General features: G+C 42.2%; 1 protein-coding gene across 1 annotated transcript; it reads right to left on the bottom strand.

Annotated features, from left to right (window-relative positions):
* Positions 1-3439: 3439 nt before the first annotated feature.
* Positions 3440-8965, bottom strand: LOC141167485 (olfactory receptor 5P55-like). Its single transcript, XM_073654886.1, has 2 exons — positions 8885-8965; positions 3440-4357 (listed from the first exon to the last, which is right to left on the bottom strand). Exons 1-2 carry the CDS (start codon positions 8963-8965, stop codon positions 3440-3442), a joined length of 999 nt encoding a protein of 332 aa, XP_073510987.1.
* Positions 8966-22690: the final 13725 nt, after the last annotated feature.

Genomic DNA, 22690 nt, shown 5'->3' with positions numbered 1-22690 from the left:
GGTGAGCTCACACACATACCATGTCTGGCCCATGTGCTTAACCTCATGGTTCATCAAATTCTCAAAAGCTACCTGGATCTGATGGATCTATTTGTCAAAGTATGCCACCTTTGTGACCATTTTAGAAAAGTTATCTACTGCTTCCGCCGCTCTTGCCATACTTCAGAAGTCTTTGCAGCTTCCAGCTCACGGACTATTCTGCAATATCCCAATGCCTTGGCACTCTACACTGCAGATGTTGGAAAGGATTTGTGAGCAGAAGAGGGCAGTTGTTGACTACCAGCATCAACAAGGCATTCGGTATTCAGTTCAGACTCCACACATAAGACCTCAGGAGTGGACATGGATGTCAGACATATGTACCATCCTCCAAAACTTTGAGGACGCCACCAAGATAATGAGTGGCGTTGATGCCATAATTAGCATCACCATCCCACTACTCTGTCTTCTGAAATGCTCTCTGTTCACAATTTAAGAGGATGCATTGCAATCGGAGCACAATGAGAGGGAGCAAGGAACCATACAGGGGGATTCCACACAGCCCAGCCTTGTCTCATCCCAATGTGGATTGGGTAACAATGATTAATAGGAGGAGGAGGAAGAACAGGAGCTTGTTTGCTGCACTATAGATGGTACTACCTGCACAACTGTCATACCGTTTGTTCAACATGGATGGCCTGAGGACAGGGAGAGGAAGAGGGAGAGAAGGAGGATGAGGAGGAGAGCACAGTCAGTCGTCCTATTGGTGATGACACGGAAGTCTTGCCTCTTTGCAGTCAGGCACACTTGGCTGATTTTATGCTACACTGCATTTCCCGTGACCCTTGCGTTGTCCAAATTTGGGTAACAGTCATTACTGGTTGGTGACACTTCTAGACCCACTCTACAAGAAGAACTTTCTGTCTCTAATTCCCATGCAGGAGAAGCCTAATAAAATAGGACATTACAAGAAGGCCCTTGTTGTGCAATTATTGAAAAAATTCCCATCTGAAAACACTGGTGGCAGAGGTCACAGTTCGTTGGACATGAAAGGAGTACAGGCGAGAGAGCCACAAATGCAATCCAGCAGAGGCAGGGGAACACTGTCAAAATTCTGTGACAGTTTTCTCAGACCCTCCCATCGCACAGGCTCTAAGACGCGGGGTACTCTCACAAGGAGGGAAAAGTTTCTGAAGATGGTGAGGGAGAATTTTGCTGACCGTACCAACGTCCTCCGTGATTCTTCTGTGCCTTATAATTATTGGGCATCCAAGCTGGACATGTGGCATGAACTGGCTCTCTAAGTTTTGGAGGTCCTGGCCTGCCCAGCCGCAAGATCAGGTTTTCAGTGCATCTGGTGGACTTATAACCAATAGGTGCATCCGCATGTCCATTGAAAATGCTGACACTTATAAAAATGAACATGGGCTGGATTGGGCCAGACTTCTCACCACCACCGAATGACAGCAGCGTAATTTAAATTCAAATGCTATTTTTTTTATTCTCATGCACGTCTGTCTTCACACCCAGACATGGGTATATGCTTCCTGATTATTGTCTATTTGCTCTTGTCCTTCTCCTTCTCCTCTTCCTCATCCTCCACATCCTCCTCCATATCACCACCATATCTACCATATCACCTTATCTATCTTGAAAGGGACGTCTCTTGCAAGGGACATTGGAGTTCCTCCAAATTTTTGGCAGTCATTGCATTCACTGCATATGCAAACGGTATGGGAGGCCCACTTCCTAATTATGGGAACATTGTTTTCAGGATGCCACCCGACCTCTACATCTCTTGCAAGGGGCATTGGAGTTCCTCCAAATTTTTGGCAGTCATTGCATTCACTGCATAGGTAAACAGTATGGGAGACGCACTTCCTAATAATGGGAACATTGTTTTCATGATACCCTCCAACCTCTATGCCTCTTGCAAAGGGCATTGGAGTGTCTCCAATTACTTGGCAGCTGTTGCATTCACTGCATAGGCAAACAATATGGGAGACCCATTTCTTTTTGATGGGAACATGTCGTACTTGTTACTATAGCCCAGCTCCATGCATCTTTAAATTGTTACTAGGGTTTTTCCAAAATTACTCTCTCTCTACTTTCTAATGGAAACATGTAGTTACTGTGACCCAGCTCTATGTGTATTTAAATTGTTAGTGGGGTGTTTCCTAAATTTTGGAAGAATTTGGACTCACTGCATACCCTATAACTGAATAGCAGACCCTCTACTTTCTAATGGGAACATGTCATTACTGTGGCCTTGCTCTATGTGTCCTTAAATTGTTAGTGGGGTTTTTCCTAAATTTTGGCAGCCGTTGGACTCACTGCATAACCTATAACTGGATAGCAGACTCTCTCCTTTCTAATGGGAACATATCATTGCTCTATGCGTCTTCACATTGTTAGTGGGGCTTTGCCCAAATTTTGGCAGCTCTTGCAGTCGCTGCATGAGCATTACCACTATAGGAGACCCACTCCTTTATAATGGGAACATTTATTTTACTGAAACCTTTGTCTATCTCTCTTCAAAAGGGTATTGGGTTGCATCCAAATTTTTGGCAGCCCTTGCAGTCACTGCAATACCAGTATAGGTGACCCACTCTTTAATAATGGGAACAACAAAGCATAGCTGACTGCTAGCCCTTTAAAAATAGTAAGACTGTAAAAATAGTGTGACTTTCACAATCCCTCTTTCATAAATGAAGCAGGATATGTCTGATGATGTTTTACACACCACATGGCCAGATAAGGTTGTAAAATGTTAAAATGAGATTTCCCAGTGAATGCATTTGTCTTGGTTGAAAGTAATGCAAAAGTGCAAAAATGCATTAAAATTGCTACGTGTGAACATAACCCAAGGTGTGGAAGAGCATTTTTGCTTTTGGTTATTTATTTTATCTTATATACAAGTCATTATCCTGGAAAGGATGTTCCTTAAGATATTTTCCAGGAAAATCCATTTTGGTTTCGTTTTTGAATTTTTTATTGTGAGTTCGTAAAAGTAGAGTAACAGCTCTGACAAAGGTTGTTGACAGCAGTGACCTGGGAGTCAGAAATGCATCCAGGGGTCTTCCCCATGCTGTTCCCATGTCATTTGAGCACTGTTCCCATCGATTTTGGCAAGTTTTAGGCCCTCTGCAGACCGTAGGCGGGAGCCGGAAGAATAATGTTCGAGTTTCCCATAGACTTACATTGGGCTCGTTACTCAGACTGAGCACTCGAGTATTCCAATTTGCTTGACCTGAAAAATGAGTACCCAAGCATTTTAGTGCTCGCTGATCACTACTACTTACACTTGAAAAAAGACACATCTATCAAGATCAATAATCTTCCAAATATATAATTTTTAATGAGACTTTACAAAATAATGCATTGAACAACAAGTAGGCTGAATATCTTCAGGTATAGTCTTAGTGTTATAAGCAGCATAATCTCTAATTTTCTAGACTATTCACTTATAAACTACTCCTTGTACAGCTTTTATAATGTCTTTATTTCGCAGACTATATATAATAGGGTTGATCAATGGAGTAAACACAGTATATAGCAGGGATAGGATCTTACTCGTGGTGAGTGTACGACCCTTTGATGGGAAAATATAAACACTGCTCATGGTCCAGTAGAATATGGAGACCACAGTGAGGTGGGAGCTACAGGTGGAGAAGGCTTTCTGTCTGCCAGTCATTGATGGGATCCTTAAGATTTCCAAAGAAATAAAGGTGTAAGTCACTACAATGACTGTGGTTGGAATTAAGACAAGTGGAACACAGATTAAATAAATCTCCAAGTGAACTATGTAGGTATCAGAACAGGCAAGTTCTAATAAAGGGAGAATGTCACAGAATACATGGTCAATGATATTTGGGCCACAGAATTTTAGTTTTGCTGTAGATATGATGTAAATCAAAACAATAGAAAATCCAAATACCCATATAATGACAGTCCATATTGTACAATATCTATTTGTCATGATGGTGGAGTAACGAAGGGGATTACAGATGGCCACATATCGGTCATAAGACATCATACCAAGGAGAAAACATTCAACTGTTTCTGAGGCACCTAAAAAATAAAACTGAGTGATGCAGTCAGCAAAAGAAATGATCCCGCCATTATTCAGTAGGATGTGGAGTATCTTAGGGACAATATCTGTGATCACAAAGATGTCACTGACTGACAGTTGTGAGATGAAGAAGTACATTGGAGTGTGGAGGTTCTTGCTGGTGGTCACCAGGGTGATGATCAGAAGATTCCCACATATTGTCACCCAGTAAATCACAAGCAAAAAGCTGAACAACAAAATTCTTAAACTTTCACTGACTTGAAATCCTAAAAGCAAAAATTCTGTGATTGTAGTAAGGTTGTTCTCCTGTAAGTAGAAGAAATGTTATGATATAATTAATAAGCATTCAACTTATCCAAATACATGTTTTGGACTTAAATATCATACTTCAAATTACATAGTTTACCCTAATATAGATTGTTTAAAAATGTATGTTTACGACAAATGGTTCTAATCTTTAATCCATGGCAAAGTGCATATAAGTGATTTACCTTCTTTTGATTATATTGTGCTCATGGAGATAATCATGTTGAATAAAACCCTAAAAATTCCACAAGTAATTATCGCATTACCTGTCCTTTCCAGAAGTCATATCGCAATCACACTAATAATGGTAATTTTGAATCATTCCAGAAGAAATTAAAAAAATTTAAATACATTTATTGTACCTATTTTTTATTAAGCTAAGTATGAGAAATACATAAAAAAAATATTAATTGTATATGTAATAAAAAAAAACCTGCAACTTGAAATGGAAAATAAAAACCTCCTAGTAAAAATGTATAGTTAATTTATGCCAAAAACAGAATGGAACCCCAAAGTAACCTAGACCGGAATTGGTTAGGCTTTCAAACTTAATTTCACTATGCAAAATTAAAATTAAATAAAAAAAAGGGATAAGGATCAGTTTTACACATTTCTTTGCACCTTATAATTACTCCGATTTGAATCCATTGTTAATCATTTATATTTAGAATTGTAACGGGACTGGTCCAATAAATCTAGATAAAAAACAAAAACAAAACATGAAATACAGCAGTGTCACTACATAAATATATTTTTCTCTCTAAAATTTATAGCTGTTCTTGTTTCAACAATCATACAAAGAAAATACAAACACAAAAAAAAATAATTTCATAACTTGTAAAATATGAAAATAGATAAGAATCCATTCCATTTCAGTGATCACATTTTTATTTTTCAAAGTCAATTTCTTAATTGGAAGGCAAAAATTATTATATAGATTTTTAGATGAAAACATTTTATTTCAAACACATTGTGATAAATCATACGTAGAATTTAGCATTCAATGATTCAAAATTGTTTCCTTAGAATACTTACATCAGATATTATTTGCTCTTTAAGATTCTTCTATTATTCTCAGTGATTCTTTTCTGAAAGTTGACTCCAGTGAGAACTGACTGAAATGTTGAACAGCAAATAGTCATGTTGTGCGGCCGTCGGGAAGATGAATGAGCTACAACAGAAATTTATATAGATCGTATAACACAAGGAAATGTGTGTCATAAGTCATGGGAGATTTGTTTGCCATTCTCTCTAGAGTCCTCTTTGTTTTCTTACATATAAAAATAGAATTAATACATTTAATAATTCGATTTTGAGAAAAATTTACTCTATTTGTTTAAAAAGTTTTAAATGAGAACAAGAAAAGTTTTGTTAACCTATGGAATTTGTTTGTTTTAATTTTTGCCTAATATATATAGATTTTTTATTTTATTTTTTAACTTTTTTTTACTGTTCATCAATCTCCAAGTAACATACCTCAAAGGATGATTGTGGGAAGACCTGATTATTGGCGTTTTATTTATTATTCAGGTCTTATTAACTTACTTACTGGCAGAGCCCTATTTATTAAAATTTGACATGTCAGTATATTTGGATTTACCAATCTCAGTGATTCTGAGATTGTTTTTGTGACACTTTATACTTCATGCTAGTAGCAAATTCAGATTAGTAAAAATCTGCCTTTATTAATGAGAATATCAGAAATGTGGTGAAAAAATAGAAAAATTATCAATTTTAAAAATTTCATTTATAAGCCCTTAAAAGAGATAGTCACAATAAAAATAATTGTTAATAGATAACACTCATCACATGTCTACTTCATATCAAAGTCATTTTAATCATTTTTAAAACATTTTAGAATTTCAGAAGAATTGAAAATTCATATTTATAAATTTAAAGAGGTTGTTCATTCCATTCCACTCAATGTACGAGACCCGACTCTCCCGATAATCAGGTCTTATCAGTGGTGGCGACAGCGTCTGCCAGCCGGAAGTATCTTCTTGCGGAGCTGGGCCGTCAACTTGTAGTGGCCGGAGCTTGGTACTGCACATCTGCTTCTAATTGCTTTGAATAGGAGGCGGATGTGTAGTACTAAGCCCTTACCACTACAAGTATATGGCCAATCTCCACAAGAAAACACTTCTGGCTGGCGGCCGCTGACACGGCCGAAAATAGCTGATCGTCAGGAGAGCTGGATGTTGGATGCTGGCTGATCAGATTTTGATGCCCTATCGTAAGGATAGGGCCTAATATAAAAGTAGTGGACAAACTCTTTAAGGGGGCTGAAAATAAGAAAGCCCCCAAATAAGCCTATTTTAAAAATACACTCTTCAAGGTATTCTAAACTGCATGTAGGACGTTTGTTAATTCTTCAGGTTCTTTACAGGAATTAATGCCAAGTGGAATGAAACCATGTAAAAAAAATGTCATTAAATATTGCTTTAATTCTATTTTTTTCCTTTTTCCCAAAAGGCAATAGAAAATGTACCTCAAATTTGTTACATATCATCCTCCGAATTGTGGCAATACACCATATGTGGTCAGAAACTAAGACTGGGCGCGAAGGGATCAAAAGGAAAAATGTACTATTTGACTTTTAAAGCACCAATTTTAGTTTAAAGGACAATCCTGACCATGTTACCTTTGAAGAGCCTCTGAGATGCCAACCAGCAGAATCTCCCAAAAATGACATTTTGGAAATCATACCATTTAAGGTATTCATTTAGGGGTGCTGTGAGTATCTTGAACCAAAAGGCACGTCACTGCGTTTGATAACATCAAGCTATAAATATAAATAATGGCATCTTTTTCCATTAAAATTTCATTTTAGCCACAAATTGTATATTTTATATGGGTTATTAGAAGAAAATAGATCATGCAATTTTTTCTGCAATTTTTTCTGAGTGTAGTGGTAGACAATATTTTATTGGAGACTGTTGGTTGGGCATATGGCTTAGCACAGAAGAGAAAGTACACTATTTAACTTTCTGGAGTGTAGATTTTTATAGAATATTTTTTTAACCATGTCACTATCTATGATGTATAGGTACTTCATAGGTCATGTAACAGAATTTAAAGAGGGCTCCGGCATTGAACCCGCATGTTTCCAGGCACATGACATCTAATTTGATCAGCTGTCATGTGCCCCTAACAGCAGCGGGTGCAATCGCACTCCAACCACGGCTGTTAACATGATAAATGCAGCTGTCAATCTCCGACATCAGAATTCAATTCCCGCTTGCCGAAAAAGGGCCCCAAATCCTACCCAAAAATATTTATTTTTTAAATATTTAAAAAAATAAATATAAAAGTTTAAATCACCCCCTTTTACCCTACTTAAAATATAGCAATAGAAAAAATATATATACACATATTTGGTATTGATGCATTCAGAAATGACCAATCTATCAAAATATAAACTAAATTAATCCGATCTGTAAACGGTATAAAAAGAAAAAAAGAAAACAACAGAATTATGATTTTTTACTTGACACAACATTGCAATAAAATGCAATAACAGGTGATTAAAACATTATATGTACCCCAAATGATATCAATAAAAACTCCAGCACAAAAAATAAGCCATCATTCAGCCACATATCCCGAAAAATGGAGACCCCACGGGTTCAGAAAATGGTGCCTTTTTTATTTACAAACTTTAGATTTTACTTAATTACTTAAATAAAAAAGAACCTATACATGTTTGGGATTTCACCACACTTGGAATTTTTTCCTGTTTTCCAGTGCTCTATATGGTAAAATTAATGGTGTTGTACAAAGTATAAATCGTCCTGAAAAACACAAGCCCTCACATGGCCATATTGACGGAAAAATAAAAAAGTTATGGCTCTGGGAAGAAGGAGAGCAAAAATCAAAAGCACAGAAAATCCCAAGGTCTTGAATTGATTATGTGCCCTGTCACATTTACAGATCTGTTGAGGCCTAATACAGCAGCATTTGCTTCATTTTGCCATTATTATTACAGCTCTAATTGAATCTCTGAGAAGTGATCCCATTTTGGAAACTACACCTCTTACTGGAATTATGTAGGTTTAGTGAGAATTTTTAACCCACAAGTGTTATCACAATTTACAATAGATATAAAACATCTACACATCTCTTTAAGATGCCAGATTTTTGTCAAGTAAAAAAATCATACCAAGAACAATCATTTCAATAATAATAATAATAATAATAATAATAATAATAATAATAATTTCAGCAGTTTTTCCATCTTAAATGCCACCAATAATTTTTCTAATTCAATTGAGTAACACATTTATATATTTTTGGATGGAAAAAAAATCTAAAATAATTTGTGCTAACTCCTAAATGAAATTGTTTATGAAGCTTTTGAACTTATGACAGTGTTCAGTCTTTTAGGATAGAAGTATATCAGCATGGCACATCTAGAAATCATAATCTTTGCCCACGCTTCCTTGCAGTAGCTTTACATCAATCAGATTGCGAGGGCATTTCCTGTGTATAACCTTTTTCAGGTCAATTGACAAATTTTCTATTATATACACATCTGTGTTCTGACTGGGCAATTCCAAATCTTTGATCTTCTTCTGGTAAAGCCATTCTTTTGTGGATTTGGATGGCCATTGTTGTACTGAAAGATAAAATTCCTCTTCATCCTCAGCTTTTTAGCAGAGGCCTAAAGGTTTTGTTACTAAATCGACTGATATTTGGAACTGTTCATAATTCTCTCCACATTGTCTAAAATCCCAATTTGAACTAATGAAAAAAGCCCCATAGCAAAATCCACCATACTTCACTTTGGGTATGGCATCCTTTTGGTGATGCATAGTGCAGCCTTTGCACCAAACATAGCTTTTGGAATTATGGCCAAAAAGTTAAACATTGGAGTCATCAGATCACAAAACATTTTTCCACATACTTTTGGCCATCTTGATGTTGGTATTAAAAAATATATCTGGGCTTTGGTGTTCTTTTTGCGAGAAAAAGCTTCCAGTACATCAGCCTATCTCACGAGCAATAAGGGATATTGCTGTCCCATGCAGTACACAACTATTACTTCCAGAAATTCATATAGCTAGCTCCTTGAAAGGTTGTTGTAGGTCTCTTGGCATCCTCCCGGACCAATTTCCTTCCTTTCAGTTTATCAGTTTTTGAGAAAAGTCCAGCTCTAAGCAATGTCGCTGTTCTGCCAAATTTATACCACTTCTTAATGAATGTCTTCACAGTGTTCAAAGTTACATAATGCCTTATCTAATGCTCTAAACATTTGTTTGTAACAATCCCCTGACTGATAACTTTCAAAAATGAGATCCCTTTACCTTGTTGTCAGCTGTTTATGAAAAAAGGTTTTAACTGTAAAATGTAACTAATAGTATGTCAGGAGAATCCTACTTGATTCAATTAAACTTTATGTGGATTAGTCAGAATCACTGTAACTTTAACATACATTTAAATGTGAATGGCTAAGTCTGAACAGAAGCACGTTCCAAATTATAAGAGGGTAGTTCACCCTTATGTAACCACATTATTATTTTATTCATTTTTTTATATTCCCCCTCAAAATGATTTTGGTTTGTTTCTCTATTGATTTGTACAGATTTGGGTGACATTAGGGTGGAAAAAGTTCTGATGATTCTTCATGGTATGATTTTTCTATGTGAACGATTGTAGAAATTATCTATATACAAATGATTTGCCAAGCAAACATTGAATTGTATAAGGCCTTTGCCATTTTACCACTGACTCCTAGTAAGTGGGTGCATAAAATCGAAAGGAATAGGTGTATCCAGTGGTGCTTTAAAGGACCTTTTTCTAGTTTTATGCCATGCTGGGCTCTCTTGTATATGAGATATTGTCTAAGCTTGAGTCTCCCCTTAAAACTTACAAGGATCTGATCTAAAACAGTGTTTTGCTTACAGGTATAAAATTGGAAAAAGTTTGACAAAAGTGGTCATCTATTGACTTTAATTTAAAAGGCAGTGAACATTTTGGTACTCTGTGGGTTGGCAGCAACTTTTATCATTGAAGTGCAGAAATTTGAGGATAATCTCATATCATGTTCTGCTATTTAATGTTTGGTGCACCAGCATGTTGTTGTCACACTAGTGTTGAGACTATGGGCACTAACCAGGTCTCTAGATCAAGGGGTGCCTTAGTCTATCCCTTTCCCCTGGGTTACTCCTGAAGGTGGAGACACCGTGTTCACGTGCCTTCCTATGTGTTAGAACTCTCCTGTTAGGTTTTTTCTATTTTGCTGGTCACATGACCTTTTTTGCCTATTTAATCCTGCTCCGCCCTTCTGGCCATGCTGGACTTCATTGTAATTTCTACTCTTAAGCTAGCCAGGTGCTTTGTAAACTTTCTCTGTCAGTTTTGCTAGGTCTTTTGACCTTTATGTTCTATGTTGTGTGTTTTTCTTTTTATTGCTACAATTTCTGCTAGGAGGTGTCCATCTTTCTCCCAGTCCCTAGTTCTTTTAGGGATCCCTCCCTCACATCTATAGGTCTTCGTTCAGACTAGCTGAGGACTTTAGCGGGTCTGATCGCAGGATCAGGTTCCCCATTACATCGTAGGGAACTAGCTTAGTTCTAATGTAGGGACAGATATCCTGTCTTTCCTTACTGCATGTAGCCTATCATAACAGTAAGTACAGCCCAAAAAAATCTCTAAGGAAAGACCTCCAGTTTCCATCATGGTGTCGGTTCAGGATTTGGCCCAACGCCTGCAGGGACTCTCTCTGGAGGTGGCCGAGCTCCAACAACACGTGAGTATTAGTGTTGAGCCACCCCCGTAGTGTTCGAGTTCGGTTCGGTTCGTCGAACACCCGTGTGTTCGCCGAACTGTTTGTCGAACTGTTCGTCGAACACCTTCGAACACCGTTAAAACCAATGGCAGGCAAACAAAAACACATAGAAACACATAGAAAACACCTTCAAAGGTGTCCAAAAGCTGACAAACTGCTCAGAAGACACAACTAACACATGGAAAAGTGACAAGTACATATAGTCATGCGAAAAGAAAAGAGGTGGAGGAGTAAAAGGAGGGGGAGACACAGATATAGGCATGTCATGCCCTTCTAAAATCCAAAAAGTGAGAAGCCGACACGTTCAGTCCGCTCCTGCCCGTGCCACCTCCGTGTCGCCGGGTTTGTGCCAGAGCCGCGGTGAACCCTGACGGCCAGCCCCCCTCTCCCAATACTGGTGCCTGTCCGCTGGTGGGTCGAGCGAGCCCCCTGTGGTGGAGGCAGCTCTAAGCTTTTTAATTTAAATTGTCTCTCTAATTTGAATGAATACACTTTAAATCCATTTACAAGGATCTATTGGAGGGCAAGTCTCATGCCAGCAGCCGCGTAATTCCAGCTCCAGTAGCGTGCACTAAAGCTGCTGCAGTTAAAAAGCTTTTATAAGGATCGAGCTCGGCTGTCCACCGCAAGGCATCCTACTGCCAGTCCCAGCCCCTATGCCTTGGGGTGCCTCCTGATGCTCTTCACTGAGTATCCCGTGGTCCTGAAGCATTTCCTTTGAAAAAATTAAGTGTCCAAACTACAGGCGGTGTAGCTTGCTTAACAGCCGGCATAATCCGCTGACTAGCAGACACTGCTACTAGGCACAAAGTATTTCCTGGGCTAGATGCAGTTAAAAATTTGTAATTAGATACTCTCGTTGTATGCTGAGAAAGCATTCCATAGAGTCTCCTGGCACGCCATATATGATTCTCTTAAAAAGCTTGGGGTAGGGGTCTAGGGGACCCTTTTATAGCCAAAATCACGGCCCTGTATCACAATACGTCACCTAGGCTGAAGATAAATGGAACTGTAGCACCCTGAGGGCTCGGTTGCTACAGAGGTATTGCACCTCACCCAGATGTGTGATATCTCACTCTTAGGTAAGGATGGAGTGTGGATCAGGACCCGACACCTGCATGCATTACACCACATTGCCATGGGGCAGGGCGACCAATATGCCTCTGAGATGGGCACGACAGTCCCTGTCCCTGGCTGGAGTGGGGGGAGGGAACACTGAGGAAATGGAACCCTGTAGTGCAGGAGCAGGGAGGAAGCAGTTCCTGGGTGCATTGAGAAGGGAGTATAAAAGGTGGGCACCATCTTAGTTCAGTGCAGAGAAGTCTGAGCAGAAGTGGCAGGGAGCAGGGGCTCTGCATGAGCTCTGCTCCGGAGGCGGGCCTAGTAACAGAGGCCCAGGCCTGGAAGAGGGAGAAGGAAGGAAGAGGAGCGGAGAAGGCTCCAGGAACGAGGAATGAAGGGATCCCAGGGGTGCGGACGGGCGAGTCGCCACCGCACGCCCGAATCCACCTGCGTGGAGGGGTCAGGCCAAAGGGGGAGACCGGTCCCCGAAACTAGTGGAGGCAGGAAACGACCCTCAGCTAGAAACCGGAGGCTGTGACATTTTATGTGGCGCAGCCCCTCGCTACACCCGCTAGGAAGGCACCACATAGGGTCAGGGAAACTGGCACCAAGTTTACCAAGAGGAGGCCCGAGGCAGCCGGACAGAAGGGTTGGAAAGAAAGGCCAGACAAAGGACACACAAAGGGGGTCCTGTGAAGCGCTCCAAAGTTATCTGGGAGTTGTCTGAGCCCCTCCCCTGGTGAGCACAGTACGACGTGGGCAGCCGTTACCTGCAGACGTGGTCTGGATAATAAGAACTGTGAGTAAAGGCCCTGGACTGCATCACTGACTCCGTGTCGTTACTGCTGCTGCCCCGCACCATCACCCTCATCCTCCGCATACACTGCCCTGAGGCTATACTCCTCCCGTGGGGAGTTATGCTACGCTCTGCTGCACCCACAACATCAGCCTCAGCGGTCTGCCCTGCAGCGGCGGTTCACTCTGACCACAATCCACGGGTGGCGTAGTCGGACATTTAAACATCAAAACCACATAAATAGTTCCGCCACTGGTTTTACCACCCTGAGCCACGGAAGCGGGTCGCTGCCACGAAGACTACAACCACCAGAATCCGCCAAAAAGGGTCCGGCTCCGGGTGTCCCAAGGCCCAGGGGGTGCATCAGAACATTTTCATCACCTTTCACAATCACCAATGGGACAAGGCAGGGATGTCCTCTGTCCCCTCTCTTATACATCCTAGTGACGGAGCACCTGCTCTCATCAATTCGCCATAACCCCAATATTAGGTGGATTGAGGTGGGAGGCACCGAGAATAAGTGCTCTCTATTTGCTGATGATGTCCTAGTATATATCACTCAATCACATATATCCATCCATGCTGTTATGGCTGAAATAGATCACTTTGTTACATGGTCAAATTTTAAAATCAATGCAGCTAAGTCTGAGGCCCTCGATGTCTCCCTCCCCAAATCCATATAGGATTCCATCCAGTCCAACTTTCCCTTTGCCTGGCCCTCACAGGGTATCAAATACTTAGGAATCCCTATTCATAGAGACCTCTCCCATCTATGTTATCTTAATTTTGGGCTCTTTATTGAACAACTCCATACAGACCACGGTTGGCAAGTTAGAACTGTAAGATTCACTACGTGAACCACTGGTGTTTTGTGGAAAAGCACATGTACACTGTGTTCCAAATTATTATGCAAAAAGTGTTTAGGAGTGATAAGGGAAGAATTTGTTTGTGTGTCAGTTAAACTCATTGATGGTGATGTGTGTCAGGGCTCTTTATATCACTGTAAGCAATTGCAGACACCTGTGATAATTAGTTTGGCAGGTGTGTCCAATGAAAGGCAAGACTACTTAAGAATAGTGTTGAGCCACCCCCGTAGTGTTCGGGTTCGGTTCGGTTCGTCGAACACAGGGATGTTCGAGGAACTGTTCGTCGAACACCTTAGAACACCGTCGAACACCGTTAAAACCAATGGCAGGCAAACAAAAACACATAGGAACACATAGAAAACACCTTCAAAGGTGTCCAAAAGCTGACAAACTGCTCAGAAGACGCTTTCTTTAAAAAAGCCGGCCGGCAATTCAGCAGCGGCATACACCGGTACCCGACAATTTAGACATGAAGGAATAGAGCATCACACATAGATTAGATAGAAACATGTCAGTCACATATATATGAAGTACAGTGACAGTGTTGCTTACTGTACTTGTCATTTAGTGTAAAGGATTTATTAAAAAAAATATTAGTGTTTTCATGCACTGTCTCTTTAAAAAAGCCGGCCAGCAATTCAGCAGCGGTACCCGACAATTTATAACAGACAGAATAGAGCTTCACACATAGATTAGATAGATAGAAACATGTCAGTCACATATATAATAAGTACAGTGACAGTGTTGGTTACTGTACTTGTCATTTAGCATTAAAATAAAGGATTTATTATTAAAAAAATTTGGCGTGGGGTTCCCCGTAATTTTAGTCTCTAGCGGAGGTTAAGCAGACGGCTGGGGCAGATGTTTGAAGCCTGGGAAGGGGGTAATACCCACGGAGCTTCCCAGGCTACTAATATCAGCCCCCAGCTGAATACCTAGCCTTTACTAGCTATAAAAATGGAGGACCCCCCCCCAAAAAAATGACGTGGGGTACCCCCTAATTTAATAGCTAGCAAAGGCTAGGCAGACAGCTGGGGGCTGATATTAATAGCCCAGGAAGGGAGCCATGAATATTGGCCCCCTCCCAGGCTAGAAACACCAGCCGTCAGCCGCCCCAGAAATGGCGCATCCATAGGATGCGCCAATTCTGGCACTTAGCCTCGCTCTTCCACGCTGCCCTGGTGCGGTGGCAGGGGGTAATAGGGTTGGGGTTGATGTCAGCTTATAATGCCAGCTGACATCAAGCCCAGGTTAGTAATGGAGAGGCGTCTATAAGACACCCCCATTACTAACCCCATAGTCAAAGTTAAAAAAAAAAACACCCAGAATAAAGTCCTTTAATTGAAATAAAGACACAATTCTTTATTGTTCTAAATTAAACCATACTTACCATCACGCCCATTCCAGCTGAAGCCAACGATCTCCTGCAATAAAAGAAAAATAATAAAGCAACCTCATCCTTACCTTTCCATGGTTCCCAGGACAGCTTCAGCTCTGCTACATCGAGATGACAGGCTGGACCGCAGCAGAACGCTGCCATCCAGCCTGTCATCCCGCAGACACTGAGAATCGCAGGCATGCTTGCGCTCCTCAGTGTCTGACTGTGACGGCATCCAGATGAGCCGACAATGAACTCGGCTCACCTCATGTACGTCACTGACAGCGTGGGAAAATTCTCCTGCACTCAGCGCTTCAGCGTGAGAATTTTCCCACGCTGTCAGTGACGTGCATGAGGTGAGCCGAGTTCATTGGACATGACCTCGGCTCATCTGGATGCCGTCACAGCCAGACACTGAGTAGCGCAAGCATGCCTGCGCTTCTCAGTGTCTGCGGGATGACAGGCTGGATGGCAGCGTTCTGCTGCGGTCCAGCCTGTCATCTCGATGTAGCAGAGCTGAAGCTGTCGTGGGAGCCATGGAAAGGTAAGTATGATGTTGCTTTATTATTTTACTTTTATTGCAGGAGATCATTGGCTTCAGCTGGAATGGGCGTTGTGGTAAGTATGGTTTAATTTAGAACAATAAAGAATTGTGTGTTTATTTCAATTAAAGGACTTTTTTCTGGGTGTTTGTGTTTTTTTTAAATACTTTACTAGAAATTCATGGTGGTCATGTCTAATATTGGCGTGACCCCATTAATTTCGGGCTTAGGGCCAGCTGATAATGCCAAGCTGGCCTTAACCCCTTTATTACCCAGTGAGCCACCGCACCAGGGCCCTGGATGAGTTGGGTACAGCGCCAGAAAATGGCGCTTCTATGAACGCGACATTTTCCGGGGCGGCTGCGGACTGCAATTTGCAGCGGGTGGGGCCCAGAAAGCTTGGGATTCCCTGCGCTGCAGATTCCAGCCCCCAGCTGCCTAGTTGTACCTGGCTGGACATAAAAATAGGGCGAAGCTCCACGTATTTTTTTTTTAAATTCATGAAATTCAAGGAATAATTAAGAAAAAAAGAGCTTCCCTATATTGTTGTGTCCGGCTATGTACAAATAGGCAGCTGGTGGTTGGGAGCAGCCCGTTCCTGCCTGCTGTACCTGACTGAACACAAATATAGGGCGAAGCCCCACATCAATTTTTTTTTCATTATTTCATGAATTTCCTGAAATAATTTAAAAAAAATTAACGTGGGGCTTCGCCATATATTTGTCTCCAGTCAGGTACAGCAGGCAGGAACGGGCTGCCCCCAACCACCAGCTGCCTATTTGTACCTGGCCAGACACAACAATATAGGGAAGCCCTTTTTTAAAAAAATTATTTCATGAAATAATTAAAAAAAAATTGACGTGGGGCTTCGCACTATATTTGTGTCCAGCCAGGTACAGCAGGCAGGGACGGGCTGCCCCCAACCACCAGCTGCCTATTTGTACCTGGTTGGACACAACAATATAGGGAAGCACTTTTTTTCTTAATTATTCCATGAATTTCATGAAATAATTTAAAAAAAAAATGCATGGGGCTTCGCCCTATTTTTGTGCCCAGCCAGGTACAACTAGGCAGCTGGGAGCTGGAATCCGCAGCGCAGGGAGGCCCAAGCTTTCTGGGCCCCACCCGCTTCAAATTGCTGTCCGCAGCCACCACGGAAAATGGCGCGTTCATAGAAGCGCCATCTTCTGGCGCTGTACCCAACTCATCCAGGGCCCTGGTGCGGTGGCTCAATGGGTAATAAAGGGGTTAAGGCCAGCTTGGCATTATCAGCTGGCCCTAAGCCCGAAATTCATGGGGTCACGCCAATATTAGACATGACCACCATGAATTTCTAGTAAAGTATTTAAAAAAACACAACACCCAGAATAAAGTCCTTTAATTGAAATAAACACACAATTCTTTATTGTTCTAAATTAAACCATACTTACTGTCACGCCCATTCCAGCTGAAGCCAATGTCTTCTGCAATAAAAGTAAAATAATTAAGCAACCTCATTCTTACCTTTCCATGGTTCCCACGACAGCTTCAGCTCTGCTACATCGAGATGACAGGCTGGACCGCAGCAGAACGCTGCCATCCAGCCTGTCATCCCGCGGACACTCAGAAGCGCAGGCATGCTTGCGCTCCTCAGTGTCTCGCTGTGACGGCATAAAGATGAGACAAGCTCATGTCCAATGAACTCGGCGCACCTCATGCACGTCACTGACAGCGTGGGAGAATTCTCCTGCACTCAGCACTTCAGCGTGAAAATTCTCCCACGCTGTCAGTGACGTACATGAGGTCAGCTGAGTTCATTGGACATGAATGAGCTCACCTCATGCACGTCACTGACAGCGTGGGAAAATTCTCACGCTGAAGCGCTGAGTGCAGGAGAATTTTCCCACGCTGTCAGTGACGTGCATGAGGTGAGCTGAGTTCATTGTCGGCTCATCTGGATGCCATCACAGTCAGACACTGAGTAGCGCAAGCATGCCTGCGCTTCTCAGTGTCTGCGGGATGACAGGCTGGATGGCAGTGTTCTGCTGCGGTCCAGCCTGTTATCTCGATGTAGCAGAGCTGAAGCTGTCGTGGGAACCATGGAAAGGTAAGGATGAGGTTGCTTTATTATTTTTCTTTTATTGCAGGAGATCGTTGGCTTCAGCTGGAATGGGCGTGAAGGTAAGTATGGTTTAATTTAGAACAATAAAAGAATGTGTCTTTATTTCAATTAAAGGACTTTATTCTGGGTGTTTGTGTTTTCTTATAACTTTGACTATGGGGTTAGTAATGGGGGTGTCTTATAGACGCCTCTCCATTACTAACCTGGGCTTGATGTCAGCTGGCATTATAAGCTGACATCAACCCCAACCATATTACCCCCTGCCACCGCACCAGGGCAGCGTGGAAGAGCGAGGCTAAGTGCCAGAATTGGTGCATCCTATGGATGCGCCATTTCTGGGGCGGCTGACGGCTGGTGTTTCTAGCCTGGGAGGGGGCCAATATTCATGGCTCCCTTCCTGGGCTATTAATATCAGCCCCCAGCTGTCTGCCTAGCCTTTGCTAGCTATTAAATTAGGGGGGACCCCACGTCATTTTTTGGGGGGGGGGTCCTCCATTTTAATAGCTAGTAAAGGCTAGGTATTCAGCTGGGGGCTGATATTAGTAGCCTGGGAAGCTCCGTGGGTATTACCCCCTTCCCAGGCTTCAAACAACTGCCCCAGCTGTCTGCTTAACCTCCGCTAGAGACTAAAATTACGGGGAACCCCACGCCAATTTTTTTTAATAATAAATCCTTTATTTTAACACTAAATGACAAGTACAGTAACCAACACTGTCACTGTACTTATTATATATGTGACTGACATGTTTCTATCTATCTAATCTATGTGTGAAGCTCTATTCTGTCTGTTATAAATTGTCGGGTACAGATGTTGAATTGCCGGCCGGCTTTTTTAAAGAGACGGTGCATGAAAACACTATTATTTTTTTTAATAAATCCTTTGCAGTAAATGACAAGTACAGTAAGCAACACTGTCACAGTACTTCATATATATGTGACTGACATGTTTCTATCTACCTAATCTATGTGTGATTCTCTATTCCTTCTATTCTAAATTGTCGGGTACCGCTGCTGAATTGCCAGCCGGCTTTTTTAAAGAGACGGTGCATGAAAACACTATTATTTTTTTTGATAAATCCTTTACACTAAATGACAAGTACAGTAAGCAACACTGTCACTGTGCTTCTTATATGTGTGACTGACATGTTTCTATCTATCTAATCTATGTGTGAAGCTCTATTCTTTCGGTTCTAAATTGTCGGGTACCGGTGTATGCCGCTGCTGAATTGCCGGCTTTTCATGTTTCACTGTGAGCACAGTTCCCATCGATTTGGGCAATCACTGTAATGCCACAACCACCATGGCTGTGGCATTACAGTGAGTGGCAGACAATCCCTGCATGATTGGTGCTCTAAATAGCGCCAGACATGCAGGAGACGCTTTTGGTGCACGAACAGTTATCGAACATAACCTCGAACAGCCAAATTTTTTGCAAATCGTTCGGGTTCGTCGAACAACTCGAACACCACCCAAAACAGCTCGAATTTGAGATTGGCGAACAGTTCTAGTCGAACACCGCTCATCTCTACTTAAGAAGGCTGTCTCACATTATTAAGCAGCCTACATTTTCTGCCAAAATGGGAAAGAAAAAGGATGTGTCGGCTGCTGAGAAGCAACAAATTGTGGAGTGTTTAGGTCAAGGCATGACTACAATCAACATTGTGCGATGATCAGGATGAAGTGTCTTGGCAATCAAGAAGTATGTAGCTGATTCCCAGTACACACGTGTGCGTGCTGATAAGGGCAAATTGAGGACTCTTTCCTACAGGCAATTACGTCAGGTTAAAAGAGCAGCGGCAAAAAAGCCTTGTCATAGCAGCAGACAAGTTTTTGAAGCTGCTGGTGCCTCCAACGTCCCCCGAACAACAAGATGCAGGGTCCTTCAGAGGTTTTCAGCTGTGCATACGCCATCCTGTCGACCTCCTCTATCCACTTCACACAAGCAGAAACGGCTCCAGTGGGCCAAACATTACATGAAGACAGATTTGAAAACTGTTTTGTTCACGGATGAGTGCCGTGCAGCGCTCGATGGTCCAGATGGATGGAGTGGAGGATGGCTGGTTGATGGACACCCCACGCAAACACGGCTACAGTGCCAACAAGGAGGAGGTGGAGTAATGTTTTGGGCTGGAATCATGGGGAGAGAGATTGTCGGCCCCTTTAGGATCCCTGAAGGCGCTAAAGATGAACTCCATATTGTATGTGGATTTTCTCTAACAGCACTTCCTGCCATGGTTGAAGAAGAAGAACCGTGTATTTCACAGCAAGATCATTTTTTTGCATGATAATGCACCATCTCATGCTGCACATAAAACATCTGCATCTCTGGCTGATATGGGCATAAAAGGGGACAAACTTATTGTGTGACCCCCATGATCCCCTGACCTCTACCCCATTCAGAACCTCTGGAGCATCATCAAAAGGAGTGTCTATGATGGCGGGAGGCAGTTCACATCTAAGCAACAGCTCTGGGAGGGTATTCTGTCCTCATGCAAAACAATTGAAGCAGAAACCATCCAAAACCTGACAAATTCAATGGACGAGAGAGTTCAGAAGCTCCTTTCAAACTAGGGGTCCAATGTGAAAATGTAACATCACCTAGAATAAAGTTTTGAGTTGAAAACTGCTTGATTTCAGTTTCTAATAACCTGCTAATGCTTATAATTTCAAAAATGACCATTTTTTTGGTCTTTATTAAAATGAAAAGGTTGATTGAAAAGTTTGGGGGATCTAAGAGTGTGGCAACCCAGTAGTCATGATTACTTCGAATTCTGACAATATGAGGGTCATGCTGCAGGTAGTGCAGCAAGAAGGCACTTATAAACATGATTAGCAATTTTAAATCTGGTGGAGCTTAATATAGATGGCCTAATAGAATCAGTGCTGCACACTGCTACAAAGCCCAAATTATTTTCCAGCCAAGATACAGATAAACATGATTAGTAATTAGAGATGAGCGGTGTTCGACTAGAACTGTTCGCCAATCTCAAATTCGAGCTGTTTTGGGCGGTGTTCGAGTTGTTCGACGAACCCGAACGATTTGCAAAAAATTCGGCTGTTCGAGGTTATGATCGATAACTGTTCGTGCACCAAAAGCGTGTCCTGCATGTCTGGCGCTATTTAGAGCACCAATCATGCAGGGATTGTCTGCCACTCACTGTAATGCCACAGCCATGGTGGTTGTGGCATTACAGTGATTGCCCAAATCGATGGGAACTGTGCTCACAGTGAAACATGAAAAGCCGGCAATTCAGCAGCGGCATACACCTGTACCCGACAATTTAGAACCGAAAGAATAGAGCTTCACACATAGATTAGATAGATATAAACATGTCAGCCACATATATACGAAGTACAGTGAAAGTGCTGCTTACTGTACTTGTCATTTAGCGTAAAGGATTTATCAAAAAAAATAATAGTGTTTTCATGCACCGTCTCTTTAAAAAAGCCGGCCGGCAATTCAGCAGCGGTACCCGACAATTTAGAATAGAAAGAATAGAGAATCACACATAGATTAGATAGATAGAAACATGTCAGTCACATATATATGAAGTACAGTGACAGTGTTGGTTACTGTACTTGTCATTTAGTATTAAAACAAAGGATTTATTATTAAAAAAATTGGCGTGGGGTTCCCCGTAATTTTAGGCTCTAGCGGAGGTTAAGCAGACGGCTGGGGCAGATGTTTGAAGCCTGGGAAGGGGGTAATACCCACGGAGCTTCCCAGGCTACTAATATCAGCCCCCAGCTGAATACATAGCCTTTACTAGCTATTAAAATGGGGGACCCCCCCAAAAAAATGACGTGGGGTCCCCCCTAATTTAATAGCTAGCAAAGGCTAGGCAGACAGCTGGGGGCTGATATTAATAGCCCAGGAAGGGAGCCATGAATATTGGCCCCCTCCCAGGCTAGAAACACCAGCCGTCAGCCGCCCCAGAAATGGCGCATTCATAGGATGCGCCAATTCTGGCACTTAGCCTCGCTCTTCCACGCTGCCCTGGTGCGGTGGCAGGGGGTAATAGGGCTGGGGTTGATGTCAGCTTATAATGCCAGCTGACATCAAGCCCAGGTTAGTAATGGAGAGGCGTCTATAAGACACCCCCATTACTAACCCCATAGTCAAAGTTAAAAAAAACACAAACACCCAGAATAAAGTCCTTTAATTGAAATAAAGACACAATCCTTTATTGTTCTAAATTAAACCATACTTACCATCACGCCCATTCCAGCTGAAGCCAACGATCTCCTGCAATAAAAGAAAAATAATAAAGCAACCTCATCCTTACCTTTCCATGGTTCCCACGACAGCTTCAGCTCTGCTACATCGAGATGACAGGCTGGACCGCAGCAGAACGCTGCCATCCAGCCTCTCATCCCGCAGACACTGAGAAGCGCAGGCTTGCTTGCGCTGCTCAGCGTCTCTCTGTGACGACATCCAGATGAGCCGAGTTCATGTCCAATGAACTCGGCTCACCTCATGCACATCACTGACAGCGTGCGAGAATTCTCCTGCACTCAGCACTTCAGCGTGAGAATTTTCCCACGCTGAAGCGCTGAGTGCAGGAGAATTTTCCCACGCTGTCAGTGACGTGCATGAGGTGAGCCGAGTTCATTGGACATTAACTCGGCTCATCTGGATGCCCTCACAGAGAGACACTGTGGAGCGCAAGCAAGCCTGCGCTTCTCAGTGTCTGCGGGATGACAGGCTGGATGGCAGCGTTCTGCTGCGGTCCAGCCTGTCATCTCGATGTAGCAGAGCTGAAGCTGTCGTGGGAACCATGGAAAGGTAAGGATGAGGTTG

The sequence above is a fragment of the Phyllobates terribilis genome, unplaced genomic scaffold (genome assembly GCF_046119375.1).
Source record: "Phyllobates terribilis strain yellow unplaced genomic scaffold, ASM4611937v1 Scaffold_11__3_contigs__length_659146591, whole genome shotgun sequence".
NCBI lineage: Eukaryota > Metazoa > Chordata > Amphibia > Anura > Dendrobatidae > Phyllobates > Phyllobates terribilis.
The sequence above is the reverse complement of the archived record's forward strand: the minus strand, read 5'-3'. Positions and strand labels throughout refer to the sequence as shown.